General features: G+C 53.8%; 7 protein-coding genes across 7 annotated transcripts; 3 read left to right on the top strand and 4 right to left on the bottom strand.

Moving 5' to 3' along the window:
• Window positions 1-2,035: 2,035 nt before the first annotated feature.
• On the top strand, window positions 2,036-4,738 carry IUM83_10813 (Armadillo-type fold; the record flags this gene model as incomplete). The annotated part of the gene is made up of 4 exons (XM_067935332.1): window positions 2,036-2,300; window positions 2,384-2,926; window positions 3,027-3,320; window positions 3,396-4,738. 4 exons carry the CDS (start codon window positions 2,036-2,038, stop codon window positions 4,736-4,738), a joined length of 2,445 nt encoding a protein of 814 aa, XP_067780719.1.
• A 636-nt stretch (window positions 4,739-5,374) lies between these two features.
• Window positions 5,375-5,770, bottom strand: IUM83_10812 (uncharacterized protein; the record flags this gene model as incomplete). The annotated part of the gene is made up of 1 exon (XM_067935331.1): window positions 5,375-5,770. The coding sequence occupies one exon, from the start codon at window positions 5,768-5,770 to the stop codon at window positions 5,375-5,377; it is 396 nt and encodes a 131-aa protein (XP_067780636.1).
• Window positions 5,771-6,058: 288 nt separating this feature from the next.
• Window positions 6,059-7,212, bottom strand: IUM83_10811 (uncharacterized protein; the record flags this gene model as incomplete). The annotated part of the gene is made up of 3 exons (XM_067935330.1): window positions 6,059-6,472; window positions 6,532-6,852; window positions 6,922-7,212. 3 exons carry the CDS (start codon window positions 7,210-7,212, stop codon window positions 6,059-6,061), a joined length of 1,026 nt encoding a protein of 341 aa, XP_067780718.1.
• A 2,790-nt stretch (window positions 7,213-10,002) lies between these two features.
• Window positions 10,003-10,440, top strand: IUM83_10810 (uncharacterized protein; the record flags this gene model as incomplete). Its single annotated transcript, XM_067935329.1, has 1 exon — window positions 10,003-10,440. One exon carries the CDS (start codon window positions 10,003-10,005, stop codon window positions 10,438-10,440), a length of 438 nt encoding a protein of 145 aa, XP_067780658.1.
• Window positions 10,441-10,604: 164 nt separating this feature from the next.
• Window positions 10,605-13,070, bottom strand: IUM83_10809 (D-lactate dehydrogenase; the record flags this gene model as incomplete). The annotated part of the gene is made up of 1 exon (XM_067935328.1): window positions 10,605-13,070. One exon carries the CDS (start codon window positions 13,068-13,070, stop codon window positions 10,605-10,607), a length of 2,466 nt encoding a protein of 821 aa, XP_067780529.1.
• An 885-nt stretch (window positions 13,071-13,955) lies between these two features.
• On the bottom strand, window positions 13,956-16,739 carry IUM83_10808 (Calcium permeable stress-gated cation channel 1; the record flags this gene model as incomplete). Its single annotated transcript, XM_067935327.1, has 3 exons — window positions 13,956-14,048; window positions 14,199-14,240; window positions 14,322-16,739. 3 exons carry the CDS (start codon window positions 16,737-16,739, stop codon window positions 13,956-13,958), a joined length of 2,553 nt encoding a protein of 850 aa, XP_067780530.1.
• A 976-nt stretch (window positions 16,740-17,715) lies between these two features.
• On the top strand, window positions 17,716-19,857 carry IUM83_10807 (uncharacterized protein; the record flags this gene model as incomplete). The annotated part of the gene is made up of 1 exon (XM_067935326.1): window positions 17,716-19,857. One exon carries the CDS (start codon window positions 17,716-17,718, stop codon window positions 19,855-19,857), a length of 2,142 nt encoding a protein of 713 aa, XP_067780639.1.
• Between the last annotated feature and the right edge of the window lie 5,711 nt (window positions 19,858-25,568).

The following is a 25,568-nucleotide window of genomic DNA, read 5'->3' as shown; positions in this document are numbered from 1 at the left end:
CTCAACTATGGGAGAAGCCGTGCGGGAGTAGCTATATGCATGGCTACTTGGGCAACGACGGGCCGACGAAGAGGACGACGTATTCCGATATGCCATTGTTGCGAGGCCTAAAGCGGACAGCGTGAAAAACAAAATGGAATTCATCAATTTGGAAGCTTCAGCTAATGGTTTCAAACACCAGCAACCGATTTCCACTGCGACTCTCGGAGGGTTCTGGATGCTGCGAACAGTGAAAACTTGGATGGATTGCCGGGTCGTTCGAGCGATTCAACCAGCACTAGTGAGCTTGTTCTTCAGTAACTTTTCAGTCGCCTGAAAACCCAATTCGACGTGGCTGTTTGGGTCGCCATTTTGCTGGAAAAGGCTGACTGGGGTGGTGTGGGTCCAACACTTTAAAGCATATTGACCGGGAAGAACAACGATATGCACGACATCATGAGAACGGCGCTAGAAGTGTCCAAAGAGCAGGAAATGTTGACGTTGGCTGTCGAAAACGCTGTGAAGGTCAATGACACAATGCTGAGCTCTTCTAGGTCATTAGACTGACTGGAGATTTGTTCTGGTTCATGGTGATGATGGAACCTTGACAAGCACGTTTAAGCACACGACTCCGCGTTTATTTTTTCACAACACGCTTATCGTATTCTAGCGCCTGCTGCGCGACATTGACATCCCCGATAGCAAAGTTGCGGTGCTTACTTTGATTGCTGCTCTTCGCGTATAGTGGCTCCGAAGTCAAATCCAAGCTCTCGAGAAGACTTTTACGTGGGAATTGCCCGTTGCTGAGTTCCCTGACACCGCGGAAGTGCAGGCGTTTCTTCGAGGTCCTGGCGTCAAGATGGCAACGGAAGCGTGATTCAGTTCGCTACATACGGCGCTAAAAACTACGCTAACACGTATGCCGCAGATTGAACGCGTAGGAACCAAACCAACGCTTCGTTCGACATTGCTTTGGGGAGAAGGCTGTATCGTTTGTGACATCACAAAAACGCGGAGTTGGTACGAGAAGAATCAAGAGAAGCTGCCCCAGCTCAAGAAAGAACTGAAAACTGAAGAACCTCATGGATCTGGACGGTAGTCACACTACCGGTGGTGACTACGGATCGCAGTGATGTAGCTTACAGTTCCAGAGCAACTCCGCTGCCATGTTTCACGATCCTATCGTCAGCGTTTTAGCAGCTCACACCGATGCAGTTGTAGAACAATTGATGATAGGGTCTTGCAGTCCAAGCGCCCTATTTCTTTTCCTTTTTCTTTCAAAGCCACCACAGCGTTTTCCAGAGCAACTTCGTCGTTCATATTTTGCCGGTTGAAGCTGCCGGGTACTGTTCCAAAAAAGCTGCGTTGAACATATTATTTTTGCCTTTGATAAGCCTGGCATCGTACTGCATTATTCACTGGTTTGCGCTATTCACCCCCACATTTTAGCCCTCTAGCGATTGTATGCGCGTCTTCTCAAACGAAGAACCGTCTTGCGATGGATTCCATAGTAAGGAGCTTATCTCCTCACCACTTCGGTTACAGTAGCCATCCACACGACGAAGAGATCAAAACATCTCGCCTAGAGGATTGGTCTCGGAAGCTACATGTAGTTCCAATGGCAAACTCCCAACATGAAGTGTTGTCTAGCCGATCGGCTGTAATTCGCTGCTCGACAGCCTAAGCCGTAGTGTACTTCCCTTCCAGCAATGCTTCAGTACGGAATCCAGCTTGCCGAAATGGCTACATCCTGTTTCGCCTTCCCACTACCCTACCTGAAAATATCCAATTCTCTATACAGCAATCGAATGTGGAAGGTCTCTATAATTACCAAAGTAATCCCCGCTGTCGGCGAGCTGCCACGTCAACTGGGAAAAAAGCGCCAGCAGCTTTGAGGGGGGAGAGCCGAGCAGCGGCGGGGCATACAATTTCCATAGTACGCGGCGTCGTCCCCACGCAAGCAGAGGCAGAGGCGAAAGTGACCGCGCGGGCGCCAGCAGAGACCGATCCTAGCAGCCCCAGCACCCGCAGCAGCCTCAGACCCACGCGACGCACCATGGACAAGGCGCTGCTGACCCGCGCCACGAGCAAGGATGACACGCCGACGCCCGGCTACCTCTACGGGGAGATCGCGCGCATGACGCAGCACAGCTACGACACGTGCACCAAGGTGCAGGACTTCCTCATCTCGCGCGTCAAGAACAAGCACCACACGGTCAAGTACAAGGCGCTGCAGGTCATCAAGCACGTGTGCCGCGAGGGCCGCGTGGACTTCAAGCGCGAGATGCAGAAGCACATCCCGACCATCAAGGAGTGCCTGCGTACGTAAAGTGTCCCTGTCACACTTTATACCCGCGCCCTCTCGCCAATGTATGCGTTCTGACCCCTCCATCACGTTGCGCAGAGTTCCGCGGCACGCCCGACCCGCTCAAGGGCGACGAGTACTTCCGCCGCGTGCGCGAGGCCGCCAAGGAGGTGCTGGACGCCATCTACGACACGGACAACACGCCCGGCCTCGGCGGCATGGGCATGTCGGCTCGCATCCAGGGCGTGGGCGCCAGCCCCAATGACAACGGCGCCGGCGCCGGCGGCTCCGGCTGGGGCTCCAAGATCTGGGGCGGCAAGAACTCGAACGACAGCTCGTTGCCACCACCGCCCATGGCCGGCCCGCCTATGGGCGGCTACAACGGCAGTGCGCCGCCCCAGGGCGCCCCGTACGGCTACCCGACTGACCCCAACCAGGGCAGCTACGGCGGCCCGCAGCCCTACGGCCAGCCGCAGCAGCCGTACCAGCCTGAGTACCCGCAGGGCTCGTACGGCGGCCCCGGCGGCGCGGCCAACCCGCCCTACGGAGGCGCCCCGCCCAACCAGTACGGTGGCGCCCCGCCGCCGTTCAACGACCAGAAGTTCTCGGGCATTGGCAACCCCATGTACCAGGACCCGCGCGGTGAGATAGAGAACTTGTTGCTGGATTCTGGAGATTTGTTGTTGTAGTTGTTGTGGTTGTTGTTGCTGACGGTGGATGGATTTGCTGGTGTTTGTTGCAGCGGACGAGAAGGGGTTCTTCAAGGGACTAAAGGAGAAGGTGGCGTCCAAGTACTCCAAGTCGGACCCGAAGCCGACTTTCGGCGGCGGCCCGCCCGGATCGGCCAACCCACCGGAGGGATGGAGCTTTGCTACCAACCGCGGACCTACCAGCGGCAACTACGGCCCCACGCCGGCGCCGTACAACCCCGAGGAGACGTACCGCCCCACTGGATACGGCTACCGCCCGGGCTCGTCCTCGTACGGACAGGACCCGCGCGAATCTGCGAGCTCGCAGCTGCGTGAGAAGTCTTACGGTACGTCTAGCTGCGACTATCACATGCGGGCAGAGGATGAGAAATTAACGGATGCCTGCATTGTTTTTTCGTTAGATGGTGACCGTAAGAAGGGTCGTGTTGGCGGCGCGTGGAGCGACGCAGACGTGCCGTCGAACCTCGGCGGCTCTACGGGAATGCAGAACAACGGGCCCGAGAGTCGGACTCAGAGCTTCGGTGGCAACACCCGTGACACTCGCTCCTACTCGCGGAACTCTGACTACGAGTACGACGACAACAAGCGTCGCGAGTCTCGCGAACCGAGACCTTTCCCCCAAGCCCCTCCTCCTGTTCTCACAGGCCAGACGTCTGGTGCGCAATCCGATGGTTCGTACGAACGTAACCTGGTCACGGCTTTGTGTGCCCCTGGAGGCATGCGTGCTATTCCCCCGAAGGACAAGATGGATGCGTTCTTGAAAAGCGCTATTACTCTGGACGCCGAGATCGTTGGACCGATTTTGGAGGACTGTCTCTCGGACGATCAATGGACGGTTGTGTCCAAGGCCCTAGCTACGATTGACGCCCTGCTGAAGACGGACGGATGCGAGGAGTTCGAAGAGTATTTCTCTGAAAACTCTAGCGAGATCGAGGAGTGCGCGAAGTCAGAGAAGGCTGCCGTGCGGGACCGCGCCGTAAAGGTTCTGAACCACCTGGGCATTGCTGGTGGACTGTCAGCGTCCGCATCCAGCCACAGTTCGTCCAAGCCCAAAAGCAAGCCTACTAGCCACAGGAAGCAGCCAGCCGCAGCGGAGGCTGATCTGTTGGGAGGTTTCGACGACGAGCCTTCTGACAATGGCTCGCTCTTTTCTGGATTGCAGACCAACGCTCCTCAGCAGGCTACGCAGGAGTCGGTTCAGGCTGTGCCGACGTCGGCGAACGACATGGCAGATATGTTTGGCGGATTGCAGCTTCAGAGTGGCACAGCAAGCACCGCATCGGTTCCTGAGCCCGCTCAGCAAGCTCCTCCTGCTCCTGCCCCCGCTGCTCCTGCAGCTCCAGCCCCCACACCGTCAGCAAACAAGACGATGGTGTTAGACCCACTTCTCGAACCTGTGCAGGCCCCTCCGATGAACCAGGGCTTTGGCGGCCCGATGAACATGGGCATGATGAACTTCAACACGCCGCAGCAAATGGCCCAGATGCAACAGATGCAGTACATGCAGCAAATGCAACAGATGCAGTACATGCAGCAAATGCAGCAGATGCAGCAGATGCAACAAATGCAGGGTATGGGAAACCCTGGCTCTCAAGTGATCGGAGCTGCGATGACCCCGACGGGTTACATTGCCAAGACCATTCAGGAACCTAGCGATGGCCTTGCCTCGGACTCAGGATTTGGATTCATGAAGAAGAAGGACGACTCGTTCAACTTTGTGAAGGATGCCATGAAGAACAGTTAGGCGGTGGCTCCCTGTATAGTACCCCCAGATCGCTTCGACGGAAGTAGAAGGAGCGTGGGGATCGAAGTCGCATCTACAGAGAAGATCAAAGGCGCCAGCGCGAGCCGTGGCTCCAAGAAGCGAACATGATAGTGACCGGCCGTCAAGGTAGATGAATGGAAGGAGAAGGGAGACAGAAATACAAGTGTCTGAGCTGTGGACTTTGCATCTCGTAGCACCAATCCATTCCTTCACTGTTCCACGCCAGAATCACCGCCAGCTCTACTGCCTGCTAAGCAGTCTTGAATGAGCTTGGTCGTTGCTTGCTCCAAATTGTGAGCCGAGCGTTGGTTTTCTCCATATCGTTGTTCATGATACTGACGCAGCCCATGCGCGACGCCGCCAATGGCTCGGAGCAGCCAGATTGCCACAACAATATCCTTGTTCGCGCAGCAATGGCCCAGAGCCTCGAACAACAACTCAGATAACTAAGCAGGCATTGGTGAAGGTTAATCACCAGCATCAACCATGAATTTCTGATAGGATTAATACCTGGTCGAATACCTGCGACGTCTCCCCTCCGTTCTCAAAGCACATGTGCTCAATCACTGCAACACCTCAGACACCTCTTCAGTAAATCACACAAGGGTTATCACTCTAGTCTCGTATCTGTCTACCCTGGACGATGCACACAGCATCCTGTTCTTGCGTCCTGATCATCGTCACCAGCACCGCCACCAGCGACCCCAGCAGCTGCTGGTCTGCAACGTACTCGCGGAGCTCAGCTATGTCGTTCGACCACTCCCGGAAGCGCTGCTGCACCAGCAACTGCCTCAGATTCGACACGTGGGTCGACACGAGGCAGTGGAAGTCAGGGTCGACGTCTTCGCCGTCTTCCTCGTCGCCACTGAAGTCACTGGGGGCCATACTGGGCTCGAGAGATTGAGAGCTCCAGGACGATAGATCTGGCTTCGAAGAGCAGTGGGAACTTCCGCCGCGCTTCATGAAGTACGTGGCCAAGGCGAAGCGCATGACGCTGCTAGCCATCTCCATGTTACTACCGGAATGCGGAATCCAGAGTGATTGTCACTTCAACTTGCCTTTGTTGCTATCTTTTCAACACAGAAGCTCTTGGGTGGCATAACCACGGGGATACCGGAGCCTGCACGGCTCCGACTTGAACATGACAGGCGGAGTCTTTTACATAACACACACATGCCCGAGCCGTAAATGATGCATTTGCATTTGTGGTGACTGCAGTTTGGCGGAGTTGCAGCAGGATAAATAGTTGGAACTACAGGAAGGACAGATTAGAGGTTACCTCATTTGCTATCGTTGCTTTCATATCGATACAGACCGGGAGACCGCCTTCTCCACCACCAGCTCCTGCAGAAAGACAGAGTATGACCGCATCATCAGACTCCACGTCGTGAGGCCGACGTCTTGGATGTACTTAATGTCCTTGTCTTGAGCGGAGAACCCACTGTCGGATTCCATGAAAAGCTGCAGGTAGAACTGCACATCGCTTTGGTGGGATGAATCTGCAGGCGAATTGGAGATGATCGTCCAGGCGTGACCGCGGAGATGCACACCTTCTGTTGGTAGGAGGAGCTTGTAGGCTCGAACATGGATGATGCGATCCAGTTCTTCAAACTTTTTCATGAACTGAAGACCGTTTACGTCTGTGGTACCGCGTCCGCTGCGGAGTGTCATGTCGAAGGCTTTGACCACTGCATTCGAGCCCTTGCTGGTTATCTACGCGTACGTAGGGGACATGTTAGTCTAATTCTACCCCCCAATGGAAAAATACTTACGTAGCGGTAGACTTTGTCCGGGTAAATTCGGACGGTGCTCAGCTCCTGCCACAGCATCTCGCTTGCCTGCTGCATGGAACAACTGACCGGTGCTTTCGCAACGATTTCCATCATCCTACCGAGGTACTTGTGGGACGTAGGCTGCATCTTGCAGCCAAACGATGGCATGTGTCGTCTCGGGAAAACTGAGTCGCAGTCCAGATACAGACGTGATACCTGCTCTGCAAGCTGGTCGATTATTACGGGAGAGTTGTCCACTCGCAGGATCGGAGATGGTTTCAATAACATTGGTAGCGAGCTCAGGCATCCCCGGTCCGCTTCCTATTATACCAACACAATTAGATACAAGCGCATTAGAGGGATCCAACTTGTGCGAAGTACAGTGCGTACGCTGAGTGGGGGCATCTCGTGGAGAATCGTAAGAATTGCATCTTTCACTTTGACTTGATCAACAAGAACACGTTTCAGAGCGTGGTTCAGGCTCTCAGACTGTTGTCGCTTTTGAAACTCCTCCATCGCACTTGCTGCAGCTTCCAGCACAACGGCGGCGTCTTGTTGATCGGATGCTTCCGAGCGCTGCCTGGTGGAATTATCTACACCCTCATGAAGGTTGGGCTTGCGACGCAATAAGTGTGCCACCCACTCCTCCATTCCTTTAACTTGGCCGCGAAGCGCTAGCATCTCTGCCTTCTTGCGCCGACTTTGTTCTGCTGAGTACCCGGGCTTGTACTTTCGTATCCGCTTAGGCTTTTTCCTGTGTGTTTCCTGTGCAGCTTGAGATTCCGAGTAGATGTTCGAGGGAATTTGAGCACTATCAGCATCCATATCCCCTCTCAAAATATTGTGAGTAGTTCCGTCGCTTTCCAAGTTTTCAAAAAAGGCAGCAGTAGCAGCCTCGAGCAGTGTATCATTTTCTTGGGGCGACTGCATAACCACCACGTCCAGGTACGGCCCACAGGTCCCGATTGAAAATGAACGAGTGATTTTCAGTCACACAGCAAGCCACAGTGAAACATTGATTACGATAAATCTTCGATTACGGTGGCCAAAACTCATTTACAAGGTAGTACGGTGCAAAGTCAAAATGTTTTGGGTCATGTCGTAGTTTCCCAGGCTATTGTTTTCTCAATCACCGTCTCTTGAAGATGGAAAGCGAATTCTCGAATTGCCAGGCTCCATGGTTCCAGGATCGTTTTACGAACGTGGTTGGTATTCAACTTTTGAGCTGAAATCTCGTCCCCGGTCTCAACGAAGACGCGAGCGTTAAATTGAATCTCGCTCTGGTACTCAGGATCATTTGCCAATTTTGAAAAGATCATCCACGCGTGGGCGCGGGCAGCAGTTGTTCGGGTAGGCGAAAGTAACTCGCTGACCCAAACATGCACAACACGTCCATCAGCTTGGAACTTTTGAAAAAGTTGTACGCCTTCGACTGTCATGATACCTTGCCCACTTTCGAGCGTCAAATAAAAGCTGCTAAATGTTGAATCTGCTTTCCCTGCGTTGATCTATTAGACCCACAGATACAATTATCATCAGAATACTAGCATGGTATACCGCAAGACGTGCAACGACGAGGTCTTACGTAGTGAGAAGCGCTTCCGTCTGCGCAGCTATTACTCAGTTCTTCCCATGCGATATCGCCAGCTTCCTTTGGCAAGCATCGAACGGGAACCCTTGATGTAATTCGTACCGCATTCTTGTTCACGTTTTCGTCATGAACGATCACGCCATACGCACAACTTGAGAATTCATCTTTAGGTGCGACAGCTTGCCAATCAAGATACAGCTTTGCTGCCATTTCCTCAAGTTGGTGAACGGCAGTGAAGTTGGATTGCAGCAATGAGTTTTGGGCTTTTGCACGTAGCGCTAACACAAATTCCATCCCCTGCACACAATATACACAACAACACAGCATGTGTCATGTGGATATTGCATTAAACGCGGCGCACAAGCGTACATATTACTCACTTCGATAGCAGACGTCCTGTGCAGAATGGCAAGAATTGCCTTGCCAATAGATTCGTGACTCGCGTGGATGGCTTTCAACGTGCTATTGATCTTCTCGGCGTGCCGACGCTTGCGAAATTCTTCCACTGCTTTGTCCGCCCAATGTTTGTCGGTCACACTCACGCGCCTGCCAGAAGAGCCATCACTCTCCACATTGGAGTGAGCTCGTTTGAGCCATTCCTCCAAAACTCGAACTTCATTACGCAGATTTCGGGCTTCCCTTTTCTTGCGGTGCAATAGCTCCGTCGAGTATCCTGGTTTGTACCGTCTTTTGGATCCCGTTCGACCTGTAGGAGATATCGCGTGAGGACTAGTTTCGATGTCGACGGCAGCATTGTCACCGCCGTCTTGGTCAGAAGTTGTTCCTTCTGTCACGTCTCCACTTATTCCGTCGACATCGAAGCTCTCGACGAAAGCAATAGCTGCTTCAATTGCCATTTCTTCCTCTGACATGATCTAGGGGCTAGCGTGCTGTAAGACGCTTACACGATAATGACGTCCTGCCTGGTTTCAGGGACGGCTAAGGACAAAAAAATATTCGATTATGGATAATGGACGATTATGTGCCTGTGTCAGTCACCACAACTACCACATTGCTGACGGAGATCTGGCTCTGCCATGCCATAATCATCGGAGCAAGATACTTACCGGATAGTTGGCCCACTTAGAGGTCCTTACGAAGTGAAAGAGTCTGTCCGATCGTTGAAACCAGCCTGTAAGGCACATTGAATTGTAGGTCTTTTTACAAGGCAGTATACATGAATTGCGTGATTCACCTAGCAGTTTGTTTTTACAAGTGTGGAGGCCATAAAAATGGCTGTAGATTATCGTGAAAAGAAAAAGACACACGGGCGGCGGATCCATAACGTTGATCGAGTCTCCTCTGCAGAATTTGGTGTGGCTTGCATCCAGGAGTACCTCGTCAATTTTGATACCATTCAGAAATGTTGCCGCTTGTCTTCCTCCAACAGCGGCGAATCTCTGCCGCTGGAATTGACTTTTGAAATGGAAGAGCGGACGATAGGCGATTATGCGTGCACAATACCTGGCTCAACTCGCAAGTCTCCGGTTTCGCGACGCTTTTCGAAGACGATAGCGTGTGTATTCGTGCCTGCACGTTGGCATTTGCAGAATTACTACTCCCGAGTAGTGTTGCCAACCAAAACTAACAAGCACGCCTTGGACGATGTTGCCATCGGCAAGCCGTTGACGGACTTCGGTAACGGAAGAGCCAGACTTCAACATAGACGCACACGAACGACGCCGAGTTCGATCTGCACACTGACTTACCGCAGGCTTCACTCGCACTCTGCGGTGGGTGTTTCACTGCGCTTGGCTTTTCGATGGATGCACGGCCGTTCGTCCCGTTCATTGGGTTTCGGCGGCCTTTGCTCACCGACAGTTCCCATCTCGACCAAGCGGACGAAAACGTTCCTGACACGTCCGACCAAAACAGATAACATGCAAACCCCCAGCCAGCCAATTGCGCGGGACGATGTGTTCAACGAGGAACCGGAACGAGAAGACGTCGACATGGAAGTGGAATTGGGGGTCAACCTGGTCGATGCGTTCACGAAGAAGCACGTGTACAGCACCAGCAGTCAAGTACCAGCACTACATTTGCTAGCCTGGACGAATGGCGAAGTGGATTCGGGCGAGTTGCTTCCGGCCAAATGCTGCCAAGACGGCGAGAGACTCAGCTCGTTGGGTCTCGACCTGGACGAAGTCGCCCAAGAGGTTCTCAGCATCGCACTGCTGGAAGAGCAGGACGTCTGTCACATGGAAGTTGACGGCTCCGTGCCACCTTTTCCAGACTGGGGGGACCCTGAGACTGGCAGCAAACTGGAGATGGTCGTGTACCTCTACGCGTTCGAAAAGTTTAGGATCGTGTACGCATAGGTTATTCGTCTACGATGTAGCTTCCAACTCACGAAGCATTTACATATACGTTATGTTTCATGATGAACACGACGTCTGCGATGGTAGAAGAGAACACGAACTAGCAGCTCAAAGTTCTAACCCTCAAGGGATAGTAAATTAAGTCTATAATGTTATAAGGTTACTTACACGATGTGCACCGCCTGGCTTGATGCGGCGGATGCAGTCGTAGATTGCTGGCCCTTAGGCACAATCAGCACGTCGGATGGCCGCTTGCGATGCCGTAGAGCCAATCCGCTGATCTCGAACTGATCGACGAGTTCGGAGCTGTCCAAATACTTGTTGCCAATGTTGAGGAGGTCGCACTTGAGCAGTCTGTGCGAGAACGCTTCGTCGTCAAGGAGAACACGGGCCAAGTGGTGCGGCTTGAAATGCCGTTCGACCTCAGCCTCGCGGCTTTTGCCTCCAAAAAATATCAACACGCTCATGAGTAGCAGCATGGCACAGCCTACAAAAGTGAGAGTAGCCGAGAGTTGAGGGACGGAGAGCGTCACATCAACGTATTTGACACTGGCATCAAACGCCAGCGTTGTCTTGCTTAGTTTCTGCTTCACTACACCGTGTTGGAACAGCCAAAACAGAGCCGACTGATAGGCCGGCTGCAGAGATCGCTCCGAATACAGGTGCGATCTCTGTACGCGATCCATGAAAGCTCCACGTTCACGTTCACATCGAGATCCATCTACTGGGGTCCACCCAGTACGGTCATCAAAATTGTTAGGGAATACAAAATCGCTCTTGAGAATATCGCTCTTATCCACCTCCTGCACATTCGAAGTCACGAGAGGTGTCCACAGCAGCAGCGACGGAGAATAAGTTGTCAAATTGCTCACTGGCAAATGTTCAGCGCCCACAATAACCAGTTGGTTGTTGTTAGATAGTGGAAACGCAAGGCCACTGCAATCGCTAGCTTCACACGAAGCCTCATACTTGGAAGCAAGGTCTGTAGTTTCCCACGACAACCGACCCGCAGTCACCTGATAAATTTTACGCGCATTTGTAAGCATAACGACAAGCGCGTCACTGTTCGAGTTATTCACCAGCGACGAGCTGATGGCATCTCCAACAATTCTCTTCGCAAAACTGAGGACAAGCACAGAGTTGTTGGAGCGATGTTCACAGTCGCTGCCATCCACGTCCATCGTCGCTTCGTAGTCTTCGTTACCATCCACGTCCAAGCAAATTGGCAATGCACGGACTTGGCTGCCCTCATCAGCAGGGGCTGTAGTCAGCGCGGCGCCCACCGGACTCACAACACATCCATATCGACCGCACTCCTCCTTCGCATTGATCTCAAACAGCCCGTTAAGCACCTGCGATCCATAGACCACGGACTGCGTGGTATCGTTCAGCAGCGTGATATTCCTACGCAAAAAGTCCACGTCCATCGGAATCTCGAGCGTCACACCCTCGAAAACCAACAGACCGCTGTCTGTCGTCCACGGAAATTGCACGAACTCCACACTGCTCTCGGCAATGCTAAAGTTTCGCAGATGTGCACGAGTTTTGACTGCGAGGCTCAGTGTAGTATTGGTGGCCTGTACAAGTGCCTGAACCATGCTCATGTCATCGGAAGACGCGGACTCGAAATTCGCTGGAAGATGAAGCAATTCGAAAGTGCTGGCGTTGGCCGCATCTTCTTGTTCACGATAGAAATCGTCTGTGGCGCGTAGAGCGTAGCCTACGAGATTTCGTGCAGCGCTCAACTCCATTGGCATTGCCAGCGCTTGAGTTGTATCAACGCTATCGCGTAGCGGAACCGATAGCGTGTTAGTAGTTGTGGTCTCCGGCGCAAACGGTAGCATTTCACTGAGCCACTGACGAGACGAAAACCCGTAGTCCAGTTGCGCAGGCAGCCTTCGAGGTGACGGCCGATTACATTGTCCTACAGCGTTTTCCGCTGTCGCATCAGGCATCTGCATGGCACTCCGAAGAATCGTATCCGCGCTCGATGTTCCATTTGAATCCGAAAACGAGGAGCTCTCGTACTGAGCCAAATCGTTATCACCAATAGCAGCATCGACATGGGCAGATTCCTCGCTCACATACAACGCCATGAATCCATTCAGCAGAAACCACAGCACCACATTGCCCAGCAAAGCCAAGGTAATTCTCGTACGGCGCGACGAAGTCTCCTGCATCGTCATCTCGGTCAGGAAGCAGAGCAGCATAGCGGGGACAACTGCTCCGACCAACCCAAGCAAGGGCTTCACCAGCACGGACGTACACAGCCCGACGTAAAAGTTGTAAGCGTCAATGTCATCGTCACCTACGTCTTCGTTGCTGCTGAGGGTGTAAGACTTGAGAACGATGCCTCGCTGCAGAAATACCATCGCCACCACAATCGCCGAGACGCCCAGCACTGCCGTCCACAGTATCCGATGCCGCTGCAGCCTCACCAGTAGTGGCACGGCGTTTGGTGCGAGCTGTCTCTGGTACAAAAAGTCCTTGGCCGCGGACGCCGCGGAAGGTGACTCGACGTCGAACATCCTGCTGCCATTGCTGCGGCTGGCCTGGCTGCGACTGGCGTAGCCCGAGGAGCTGTTGGACTGCGACAGCGAGATCTGCGAGACTGCCAGCGGTGAGTGCATGGCGGTCGGTCCACCGAGGGAGGCGACGAGGACTGCTCACCGCAATAACGGCGATACCAGTGCACGCAAGCAAGCGCTAAGTCGGTAGTGACGAGCGCCACCTGCCGCGAGCGAGATCCTCTGCCCTGAGCGGGACAGGCTGGCGTGTGCAATATGCGGCGGTGACTGTTGTCACGGAAGGCAATAGAGCTCGTGCAGCTGGTCGACAGCGCAAGTGTCCAGCCTCCAGGCGGTGCAGCTCAAGTCGGAAAGTGCAGCGGTAGGAGCATCCAGCAGCATTGACAGTGACCCCCTTTCTTATTCGTCGTACTGGGCTCTATAAAAAGGTTCTAAATTTCGATTTTACGAGGTCTGATTGGCTGGTGACGGATTTTTAGAAGCTTCGGTCATGTAACGGACCGATAACGGCCGTAAGGTAGCCAGACCCGGTGCACTTGCTTGATCAGCTGGAGGGAGCGCGCCACGCACTTGCGACCCCTTCCGGCTGCTGCCTGTCTTGATTCCTACGACAGCAAGCGAAGGCGAGCGTCTTGCTGGATCGTAGCGCGGTGGGAATTCTCCGACTGACTATCGCGCTCTCGCCGCCTTGATTCTGGGTGAAGGCTACATGCGAAGAGAGCTTCAACTCAAGTCGCTGATATGTCTCTTGGCCCATCGCGCTCTGAACTCGGTGTCGAATACGATATTAGACACTTGAACGGGCCGGTCATGTTGAAGCCGGCGCCAAAAAATCTGATCATAAGGCAGCGGAGCATCCATCAGCCGCGCCGACCTGGCAAACGACAAGAGCAAATTTGGCAGCAATACATAAGTTTATTCGCGAGCAGGTGGCCAGCGGCACGCGTTATCCTATTACCAGCGCTGGTCAGTCAGACTGACGCCAAATCATACCAGGCCGCCCGCGGAGTCGTGGCGGTGGCCTTGCCTCTCGCTCTCCATGCGCTCGTAAGACGCGGGGTGGCTTCCTTGAACGTTGTTCTGTCGTATACACGAGCCATGCAGGACAGTCAAAAATGTAAGTAAGCTTTCGGCCATCGAAATGCTGTATTACAATCGCGCAACGTCGACTGTTGGCACTGAACGCTCAGTGCGACTAGCGCCGTAGAAAAAAAATGTACAAATCTATACCGGTGAAAAGATCTGCTTGTCTTGCGACCGGAACGAGTCCTTCTGTGGTAGCAAACACACAACAACAACAAACACACGTCAGACGTTGCTTTCATCCCGAGCTTCTCCCCGCAATGCACAAACCTCGACAGGCGGAGGTGACGCGAGCTGGTTTTCCGGGTTCGGGTCGCTCGACAGTCCTTGGTAGTCCGGCTCCAGCGGGCCACGCTCCAGCATCGCAGGCTGCATGTACATGTCCTCGAGCACGCGCTCCAGGTCCTGCATTTGGCGCGAGCGACGCGAGTCGACCATCACGGCCTGATCCAGCGGCAGGTTCAGCGCGATTTTCGGGTAGCGGGAGCTCACGAACAGGTGGAACGCGAGCGTGAGGAACGGCAGGATGATCGAAAACGTCGCCGGCAGTGCCACCTGCTTGGTCGCCAGCACCGACGCCATGATGATCTGCGCGAACATGAGCGCGCCGACAATGAAGCGGTACAACGACGGAAAGAACGTGCCAGACGTCTGTGTCGACGGTTCGTGCACGCACATGACGGCCCAGCGATACACAAAGTCCGAGAGCACCAGGTACAGCATCGCGAAGTAGTTGAGAATCGGCGCAATGGCGCAGAACACCAGCACGAGCATCAGAACCAGGTAGTACTCAGACACCTGGTCGGACGCACCAAAGTCTCCAGGGTTCGCCAGCGACGTGAGGCCAAACCACGGCGACGAGCGTTCACGGGGCGTGAGCTTGGGCGCAAACACTTGGTAAATGGCAGCCTTGATAATCGGCGTCACGCGCAGCAAGATCAACGTCAGGTTGAGTCCAGTCTTGACCAGCAGATAGGTGATGAAGAAGGACGACTGCACAGCCACCGAGTCACTGACGAGCTTGAGAATGGCGCTCACATTCGTCAGATTCGTGCTACTCGAACCAATAACGGCATCAATGACGGTACCACCAATGATCGGCAGCAGGAACGTCACGTAAATCTGGTAGATCACCAGCTTGTTCAGCAGTGACGCGTCCACTTGAGACGCAAACGCGTGACCCTCTCGCTTGGACAGAATGCCGAAGATGATCGGGGCCAGCGCCGTCATAACGGACAGCATCAGCGGCGAGAGCTGCTCCAGCAGCGACTTGACCCACGGGTGGTTCTCGATCACCTTGGCCAGCCACGACCACTGCTTCTCCAGCGTCGACACCTTGGCGAAGGACACCACGAGGCCCGTGGGCACTGTCCAGAGCAGGATGATGGCGGTACTGAGCGCCATGGAGATCAGGAACCACGTGTCCTTAATGTTCTTGGACAGTCCGATATTCTCCCAGACCACGTCGTCTGCGTGGGCTGCCGCCTCCACGTTCATCTGGGTAGGATCGGCACTCTGCAGGATCTGGGTGCAGGACTGGGCGGCCTTAAGGCTGCGGAAGGTCACGAACCCTGCAGGCCGCATGATCCCGAGCGACTTCTTGTCCTGTCGCTTTAGAGACTTGATGTACCTCGACTCAAGCGCGTCTTCGTCCAGCTCCTCCTCCTTGTAGGCGAAGTTGACGCTCCTGGCCGAGTCGAAGTTCTGGTTCAAACCTCTGTTGAAAGTCTCGTCGTCGCCGCTGGACTCGACCAATTGGCGGGCGACACCGGCTTGGTTACGCACAATGGCGCGAACCTCCTTCTCAACGGCAGTATTTAACTCCTTCAGTTGCTCTTGGTACAACTCCACCGCGTCCACCTGCTCACCGCCGAGCAGTTTGTCACGGGTCATGACCCTTTCGCCCGTTTTGGCACTTTGCGCCAGCACGTGCTCCAGTTTGTTGCGCACCTTAACCCGTTCGGCAACAAGTTTCTCGAGGTCGCGACACTCCAGTGCAACATACACGTGCAACACGGATTTCGGGAAAAGCAACTCTAAATAGTTGCGCAGAGTCTGCTGGGTGCACAGGTTCGGCGGCAACCCGTTGAGCACCACCGAGTACTGCTGCGTGTGCTTCCGCGACATGAACTCGTGGCGCCGGCGAATGTACTCCTCGTACTCCTTCCACAGCAGGAAGCACGCGGTTAGAGACACCAGGTACATGGTGACCACGGTTAACCAGAACCGCCACATCTCGTTCGTGTCCAGGTGTGATAGCGTCATCCGATAGAGCGGGTCCAGCGTGTCACGCTTAGCATAGTAGTAAATGGGGAAGTTCGCCGCGGAGCAGAGGATGCCCACGGCCGTGACCTTCTCGCACAGGCGCAAAAAGCGCAGAAAGAAGAGCGTGTCCATCCCGCACTGCTCGAGGATGTCGTCGTCGCTCGTGAAGAACAGAAGCTTGAGCCACGCGAACACCTTGGCGCTGTGGCACTGCGCCACTGTGGCGTTGGTGGTCTCGGGGTTGTCCTCGCGGCAGTAGAAGGCGCGCTGCAGCTTGACGCGCCCCACCTCGAAGGCAATCCAGCCGATGGCGCCGATCACGAAGTACACGCGCATGCCATCCTGGATGGTCGTGGACGGCGTCAGGTCCTCGGTGGCCGCCTTGTCCGTCACGCTCGCCGCCGCGCTCGCCGCGTCCGCCATGGTGCCCCTGTCGCTTTAGCACTTGCCAGTGATTTAGAGAGTGCTAACTCGGTGGAGAGTTGGGAAATGGCTGAGCGCAGTCTTACCGCGACAGGCGTGGGGTTTGGTGGCCTGCACTCTCAGTGAGTAACGCAGGCACCATACGAAGAGCAAGTGATTTTTTTGACCGCTGCGCGCTATTCCAAGAAAAGAGCCAGCAATGGGCTCTAACTGCCAATGTCTGCTACATGTTGTCAGCAACCATTTCGGCGACCAAGACGAGCCTTGGCACGCAGAGATCTCCATGGTGCAGCTGTGGATAGAGCTCACTGACTTATACTTAAGAACAAAATATCGCTTGGATATGTACGCACGCGCGTGGACCGCCAAAAATCTAACGGGATTTTTTAGACTTAGTGGACGCTGAACTTGCCGGGCAAGTTGCTTTGCTCCAGTTGATACCTTTCACCCACCACCACACGCTTTGGTCGCCGCTAATAGCGGCCCGCTATTGCAGGTCGCCGCTTATTGCATGTATTACGCGCGCATGCCGGGCGTGGCGCGCAAGGCAATCTGATATGTTCACGTTTGGGCATGTGGCCGTCGAGGAGCAGGCAGTCTGCTTGGCAGACGCCCGACAGGCTACCTCGTAACGCAGCAGCTGTCGCCCGCGCTGCAACGTTGGCAGATATCTTCAGCTGCCGCAGCACGAATGGCTCCAGGAACGGCATCTTTGGCGTTCGCCATCATGCTCGTTGTCCCTCGGAAAAGAAAACTCGCCGACACTGCGGTGTAGGTCCTTTCGGACGGGATCGCTGCAAGTTTTCAATGGATACTGTGCATGCACATGTGAGCACCTGCATCATGCACTTTCAATTGGAGCGGGGCACACTTCCCCAGTGCAGCAGAACTGTAGCCGCCCCATCGTGCAGCATACGCTGCGCCTTATCCTGCGACTCCTCATACCCCGATCTTCCGATCCTTCTCCTGCGTCGCAATGGACGACCTCAAGGTGACGCTGCTGTCCTCCCCCGCGCCCGACGCCGCCAGCTCGCTGCCGGCGGCGCCCCCCACGTCCTCCTCGGGTTCCCCTCCGCGGCTCTCTCCGCGCATCCGCGACTTCAAGCTGCGCGGGCGCCACAACCTGCCTGCATGGATGTATCCGCCCGAGGGCGAGGCGCGGCGGCTGGCCGTGCCCGCAGGCTCAATCCAAGCCACGCGCGAGCGGCTGGAAGCCCCCAAGCCCCACCTGGGCGAGTGGCCGTCCACCGCCATCTGCGGCAACGACATCCTGGCTAGCGTGCTCTACTCGTCGGGCATCGTGGCCGCCAAGGCCGGCAAGCTCACGCCCCTGGCGCAGACGCTCGTGGCCTTCGTGCTCTATCTCTTCCGCTCCATCTACGAGGAGGCCGTGACGGCAATCCCCCTGAACGGGGGCTCCTACAATGTATTGCTCAACACCACGTCAAAGAGAACCGCCGCCGTGGCCGCAACCCTTGGCATCATCTCCTACCTGGCCACGGGCGTGGTTTCCGGCACGTCGGCGCTGCGGTACCTAGGCACCCAGGTGGACGTGAGCGTGGTGCCCGGCACTGTCTCGTTGCTCTTTGTGTTTGCCGCTCTCTCTATCGTCGGAATTGCCGAGAGCGCAACTGTTGCATTGGCCATTTTCATCGCCCACGTGGCCACGCTGACGCTACTGAGCGGGTTTTCACTTTACTACGCGGTGCAACACCCGGACACATTTTGGGCCAACATGAAAACGGATTTCCCCAGTGTCAATGTTGCCGGAGAGCTGGTTAAGGGAAATTTGCTCACGGGCATTTTCTACGGCTACTCGTCGGCGATGTTGGGCATCACCGGGTTCGAGACGTCGGCCCAGTTCGTGGAGGAGCAGGCGCCCGGCGTTTTCCGGAAAACACTGCGGAATATGTGGGTGTTTGCCACTTTTTACAACCTGCTTTTGTCGTTTCTGGCTCTGGCGGTGTTGCCGCTGGAAGGACCTGGCGGGATTTATAGTGACAAGGATGTGGTGCTGGCGAAAATGGGTCTTGTGGTGGCCGGCAAATGGCTCGAAAGTTGGGTCTCCGTTGATGCCTTTGTGGTGCTGGCGGGAGGAGTGTTAACCTCATACGTGGGCATCACGGGACTGGTGCGGCGACTGGCCTACGATCGAGTGCTCCCGGCGTTCCTCACGCACACCAATGCGTGGCGTGGCACGAACCACCACATCATTTTGCTGTTCTTTGCGTTGCAAGCGAGTCTCGTCATTTTACTCCATGCAGATGCAACAGTGCTCGCTGGGGTGTTTACGTTCGCGTTCTTGGGTGTTATGGCACTTTTTGCATTTGGGTGCATGTTGCTGAAGTTGAAGAGGGAAGACATCCCCCGGGACGTGCACGCTCCTTGGTGGAGTTGCGTTTTCGGGCTGGTTATGGTGTTGCTTGGGCTTTTGGGTAACCTGCTAGGCGACCCCGCCATTTTCACCTATTTCGCTCTATACTTCGTGGTCTTCGCCTCCACGATGTTCATTATGCTGGAGCGCGTCTTTATCCTGCGCATCCTGCTGTACGTAATGCAGCAACTTTTTCCCTCTCGGGGCGCTCGCGACGGCGCTGTCGAAGATATTGAAGCGGCCAAGTCTCAGGGTAAAGCAAAGAAGGACGGATCACGCACTGGAGCTAAAGGTGGACGCACTATCACGGCGGTGCTGCAGGAAATTCATTTGCCGCCAATTGTATTTTTCCTCAAGACTCCCGATTTGCCGCTGCTCAACAAAGCGATCCTCTATGTGCGCAAGAACGAGCAGACGCACAATTTGCATATTGTTCACGTGAGTGAGGACGCCAATTTGGATGAAGACAGTAGCGCCGAGGTGACGGAAGCCGATGTGCAGCGCCGACAACTCGAGCGGGAGAACGTGGAGGACATGCTCGAAATGACGCGTGTGTTTGACCTGACGTACCCGAAATTGAAGATTGACTTCGTGCACGTTTGCGGCTCGAGCTTCGACGCTGCTCTCGTCCACTGGCTGTCGGACGAGCTTCGAGTCCCGCCGAATATGATGTTCATTAGGCAGCCTGGTACCAAGCACATCCACCAGGTTGCAGCGCTGGGTGTGCGTGTCATCACCGGCTAGATGTCAGCTTCGAAGTGAATAAACGTGTATAGCTTCGCAGATCTTTCAGTTCCGCGTCGCAATCGTCCCCACACTTATTCTTCCAAGACATGGAAATATGGCAGTAGCACGTATCAATCGGGATCTTCACGGGAGGGTATAATGCGTCTACCGTGAAGCTCGACCATCCTCGTCGGTAAAGCGTCGGTGGCAGAGTGAACGCTTCGTGGAAACCGACGACCAGAAGCTGAGTTCTTACTACATGGAGTGAGCATGTAGGCTACGATCGTGCTTTTGAAAAATTGTTTAACCGCTATCCTGCTGTTTGGAGTCATTTGTACAGCTATGGCACGGAAGGTTTGCAGACGCTGGCACACAACCAGCCCAAGTGCGAAGCCGATGCCAACCTTGGACCTCTCGAGATAACGGGGACAACTCTACCACGCGGAGCGACGAGTGTTCTTGATTGGGTGGTCGAGATAGGGCACAGTCAAGAATGCGGAACCCGGTGTGGAGAACTCGACTGGAAGGCTGGACTGTGGGCCCGAGTTATTGGGGCCTGTGTAGTGGTCCTGAATCAATTGGTGAGCACGGAGTACAAATTGTATACTGTGCAGCAAGCAGCCTTACGGAATTTCGACACGGAGCCGGTAGTTGCTCCTGAGACTTTGTAAAACTTTGACTACTGCTGGGCTTACAGCCGAATGACAACCTGCCACTCGATCCCATATCAAATCTTCCGTTCCCGGACCCGATAGTCATGAATCTATATGGGGCTGTCATGCTGTAGCTCAAGGACATGGTAGTACTTAGCAGAGGTGCATATCAAACGGTTTAATATTTTGTCTCCAGGCTGAAAGCGTACGGGTAGGATGGGTACAATCTTACCTGTACGCGCGGCCTCCGATAGTTTAATATGAAAGTTTGTATACAATTACATATGGATAGCAAAAACGCTACGCGGATACGAAATCCGATCTTAGCCTACGTTTTCGAGGTATTTTGAGGAAAACTTGGTTAGCAATTTTTGGTGCGATCCTTGCTCATTTCAAGTATCTCTGAGTTGTTTCTAACTCTCTAAGTGATCATCTTTCCACTGTACTAGCCGTTTCTCCGTTGCATCTCTAGTTTTCTCAAAACAAAAATTTGGTGATTTTTACTCGTCCGAGTCAAGTGCGAGACACACATAGCCTTAGTCCGCGAACTTATGACCAAAAGTTTACTGTGTAACATAGTACACTTTTGGTCATAAGTTCGAGGGTAATCGGCTGAGAAATGTGGTGCAAAGACAATGGCGACTTTAACGTTGGATCCTCACAGGACGGAGTCGGAGCGAAGGAGTTGTGCTTCAGAGGAGGAAAAAAAAAAAGTAGAACTGAATTGAATAGCAGATTAGAAACTCGAGCTACTTGTCGCTGCGGACTGGCAGCTTCTGCGATGCTAGCGAATCTAATGTAACATACAAAGCTTCATGTGCAGTAGGTCGTCTCAGCGAATCTGGAAGCCGGTCCTGAGGCCGGACAAGAGCTTGTTGTCGGGATCGGATGATCCTGTTCCAGATGGCCACCGGAAACTTGAGCTTGGCGTAATCCAGCGCGGGCGTCAATATCACAGCGACGCTCATGGCGTCTGGTCCTCATTCCTCCATTTGTACTCCAGCAAACAAGTTCCGTCGTCCAAGATGAAGGTCATCGCTCCTCTAGTGGTCATCACAGTGGCCCTGGCTTCCGCCGCAGTGGCCTCCGACGTCAATCCCGCGAATGAGTCGATCTACTATGGTCGACCCAACAATGGTGGGTATCCTTATCCGACACCCACACCTCAAGCGGCGACCCCAACTCCTGCAGGCGGACCGATTTACTATGGCAGGCCTAACAATGGTGGTTATCCTTATCCGACACCCACACCTCAAGCGGCGACCCCAACTCCTGCAGGCGGACCGATTTACTATGGCAGGCCTAACAATGGTGGTTATCCTTATCCGACACCCACACCTCAAGCGGCGACCCCAACTCCTGCAGGCGGACCGATTTACTATGGCAGGCCTAACAATGGTGGGTATCCTTATCCGACACCCACACCTCAAGCGGCGACCCCAACTCCTGCAGGCGGACCGATTTACTATGGCAGGCCTAACAATGGTGGTTATCCTTATGTGGACCCAATTCCAAGTGCCTCAAGTCCCGAAAAGTGCAACTAAACCTGGATACGATAGTAGTGAAAGGCTCGAAAAGGTTTAGAATGGAATGGGTGTGAATCGCAGAACTTTTGCGTACACGCCAACACAACTACAGGAAGCTAGAGAGTTTTTTTTTGCTTTTTGTCACCTACTTCATTGTAAAGTACTAATACACGTCAAACAGTGGAGAGTGGTAGAGAGTGAACAACCTGCAATGGCAACGCTCTCCCTCGAGCGCTGGCCTGAGAAAGGTCCCAGTTATCTTGCTACCGGGAAACTCCTTGAAACTCTTGCGCGAGTTCCGTACTCGCAGAGTATCATCGACCGAATATTCCTCTCCGCGGCGGAGAGGGGCAATGGCGATATGGTCAAGATACTTGTCGAGCACATCTCTATGGGCTTTGGCAACGCTTTAATCCCGCTAATCGGCTGACGTCGTGAAACGACGACCGCAGATGACGAAAAGTATTCAATCCTCCATTGGTTATGGGATTCTACCAGAAAACAATCCAGTCAGCATTGAAGAATGTCTCGTCAGATTTGAAGACTAAAGTCACGAAGGTATTGCTGATAAAGACCGATCCAGCAGTACCCACAGCTATTTTCATGCACTGAACTAATTCGCAGTTCGAAGAACTGTCGTTTGGAGCTGTTTTTCGGATGTCATCAAGTAACATTGGTGCGACATTCTCCTACTCCAGGGTTCCTATATTTGTCCAACTTCCGACAGCAATGTTGGGCTGATGCGTAACTCGAATCGATCCAAGGAAAAAGCTGAGTACTCTTCAGGTTTCCCTCTTTCTCCTCATCTATTTTGTTTGTCTATTCGAGCTCTGTCGCGTTCAAACTTTCAAAGCCGTACGCGCGGGAGACTCACTATCCTACCCCTGGAGACAAAAGGTTAAAATCTCACGACATGGTGCTGCTTTGCGTCGGAATCTGACGACAGGGAAGATAGGACAGTAGCGTCCAGAGTAACCTGGACTCAATATTTTCTGGACCCGCTTACTGTCGCCATGTTCTAGGCACTTGGAGCGGCAGGCCTTGTTGTGGCATCGAGCGAGCAAACGAAACTGAATAGCATCATTTTGGCTGCTGTCGCGGGTATACCCGTAGGCGGGCCGCGCTCAGCGCGGCTTTGGGAACAGTTAGCCGTCAAAACTGCAATCAAATCAAATCAAATCAAATAAAACAAAATGAATAGCATCATCCATCAACGAGGAAATACAACTCCGAAAAAGCTCAAAACAGTTTGAAATCGATTACAGTGCTCATTTCTCGATCCGTCTCGTCACAGCCCAGCGTTGAGTACAGCCTCAAGCTGTCGCTACGGTGAATCAGCAACAAGCAATGGCAGTCGCTCGTATCAATCGGGCGAACACTGCGCTTCATTTGATATGACGCTACCAGAAGGCACTACCATTCGCGTCTGCGAGGCGACAGAGGAGGACTGGGACGCGTTTGTCGAAAGCGAGGATCAGGAGCTGAGGTCAATCCACATGGTTTGGAGCGACGACGAGATCTTCATCGTGGAGTTACCATCGCCGCAGCATGGTTCATGTTGCTCGGCGTTCATCGAATCTTCTTGCGCAATGACATCGTTGACGACCACTTGCAGGAATATTTGTGTGCACCCGAAATCCGAGACTCGAAGCCGATATGAGTTATGGACTACTATCAGGCCCTTTGCCTGCAGGTCTACAAGAGTATTGGCAATGGCACAGTCTCAAGGTCGAAATTGGGCTTTCTCGTCGCTGGGGGATGATGTCGGTCAATTCAACTGGAAGGCGAATCGTTGGACGACGTTTGTGGGCGTTCGATACGTGGTGGTCTGGCTTAATTTGACACGCGTGGAGCACAAGCTGCACACGGTGCAAGGTTTGGGCATTGCACTCCCCGACCAAGATCCGACTCCAGTGGCCGCTCCGGCTACGTTGGTGGCTTTCGGCACTCGAGTTTTGCTTGAATTGCAATCAGGGGTAACTCCGCCTCGTGGTTTTCCGGACCCGGTGACCATCGACCTATTCCATGTGCTACTTTTCGAGCTCGATGTGGACGCCGTTGATTGGCATCGTCAAGCGTTTTCTTGGCAAAGCTTGAAAAGCTTCATGCATCAGCGGGGAAATTTTTTTAACACACACAAGCTCATATTTCGTTAAAAAATGTCTATTTGAAATCTACACAGTACTTATGTATCCATGCTTCGTGATAAAACACGTAGTGCTGGGTTATGTTTCCCATGTTACGCTCATAAATGCACGCACAGCATTACTTTTCCTCAACAGGCACTCGATGCATCCTCTTGTTGGTTCGCTCCATGCTCGTAAATTTCACCAACCCACCGCCCGATTGTTTCCCTTCGCGTGCTGCGAGAAAACGCGATACTCGTTGCGCCAACAACTGCGAGGGATACTCGATGAGATGGTAGCTCACCGTTGCTAGCAACAGGATCACACCGAACCGAGCGAACAATCGGTTAAAGTACTTCTTCTGATGGCTAATCGGAGGGTAGTCCACAACGAACGAGTGCAGCAGGTAGACTGAGAAGCTGATCTTGCCCCAGTACCGCAGCACGCTCCATTCGAACATCGTCGAGATGCAGGACGGACGTATCATTTCAATGACGAACACCATCGTCATCTGCACGCTGACAAAGGAAAAGCCCGGTGCTGCCGGCACGGGGTCTTTGTGCACCCAGTCGAAGACTAAACCTTGAAAGGATACGCTCAGCATCAAAGCAATCGCCAAACCCTCGGCAATACGAAGAAGAAGCGTGTGCCACCAGCGGAAGTTGAATTCCGTCTTCTTCAACCACAAGTCCAGCTTGACAAAAACGACAGCTCCCAATGACCCCGCCATGAACGTGTGAAGATGCGGTGTAAGAGGCATGTGGCTGTTCCGGTACACGGTAAAGCCTTCATACATGATCCACACGGCCAAAGGCACTGCTCCAAGCCACCAAAATCGCCGCATTTTCAGCGCAACCAAGACGAACGCTGGAATCACAAAGTAGTATCCGATTTCCAGTGGCAATGTCCAAAACACGTGAGGACGGAAGCCGGTGTAGAACGCAAGCACCTTGCTCAGCTCGAAATCCTCGGGCTTCTTCAAACGAAAGTATCGGTGCTGGTTTTCAAACGACATGCATGAAAGCACGATCGCCGTCACTGCGAACAGCGGGTACACACGGAAGAATCGCTTCTGGAAGTAGTCCGTCAGCGCGAATATCCACGACCGGGAGCTTGCTTGTTGCGCCAGCAGCTTCATACTCTTCTTCAGGAACAGCCACGTCAGTAGGAACGATGACAACACGAAAAACGCATCGACGGCTACTGATCCGAGGTGGAGGCCATTTGTGGGGGCTTCGTGCGAGTGCTGAACAACAACCAAAATCGCCGCAAGGCCGCGAATCCCGTCGAGGAACAAAACCTTGGTCGGCGGGGCGTTCGTTGGTGCTGGATTGGTTTCAGGGGTCTTAGCAGCTGACGCTTTGTTGGCTTGCTCGACAAAAGTCTGGTCCTCTGAGTCAGTCGAAGGCGCAGTCTCTTCATCC

The sequence above is a fragment of the Phytophthora cinnamomi genome (genome assembly GCF_018691715.1).
Source record: "Phytophthora cinnamomi strain GKB4 chromosome Unknown Contig126, whole genome shotgun sequence".
NCBI classification, from domain to species: Eukaryota; Oomycota; class Peronosporomycetes; order Peronosporales; family Peronosporaceae; genus Phytophthora; species Phytophthora cinnamomi.
This window is presented reverse-complemented; position numbering and strand designations above follow the sequence as displayed.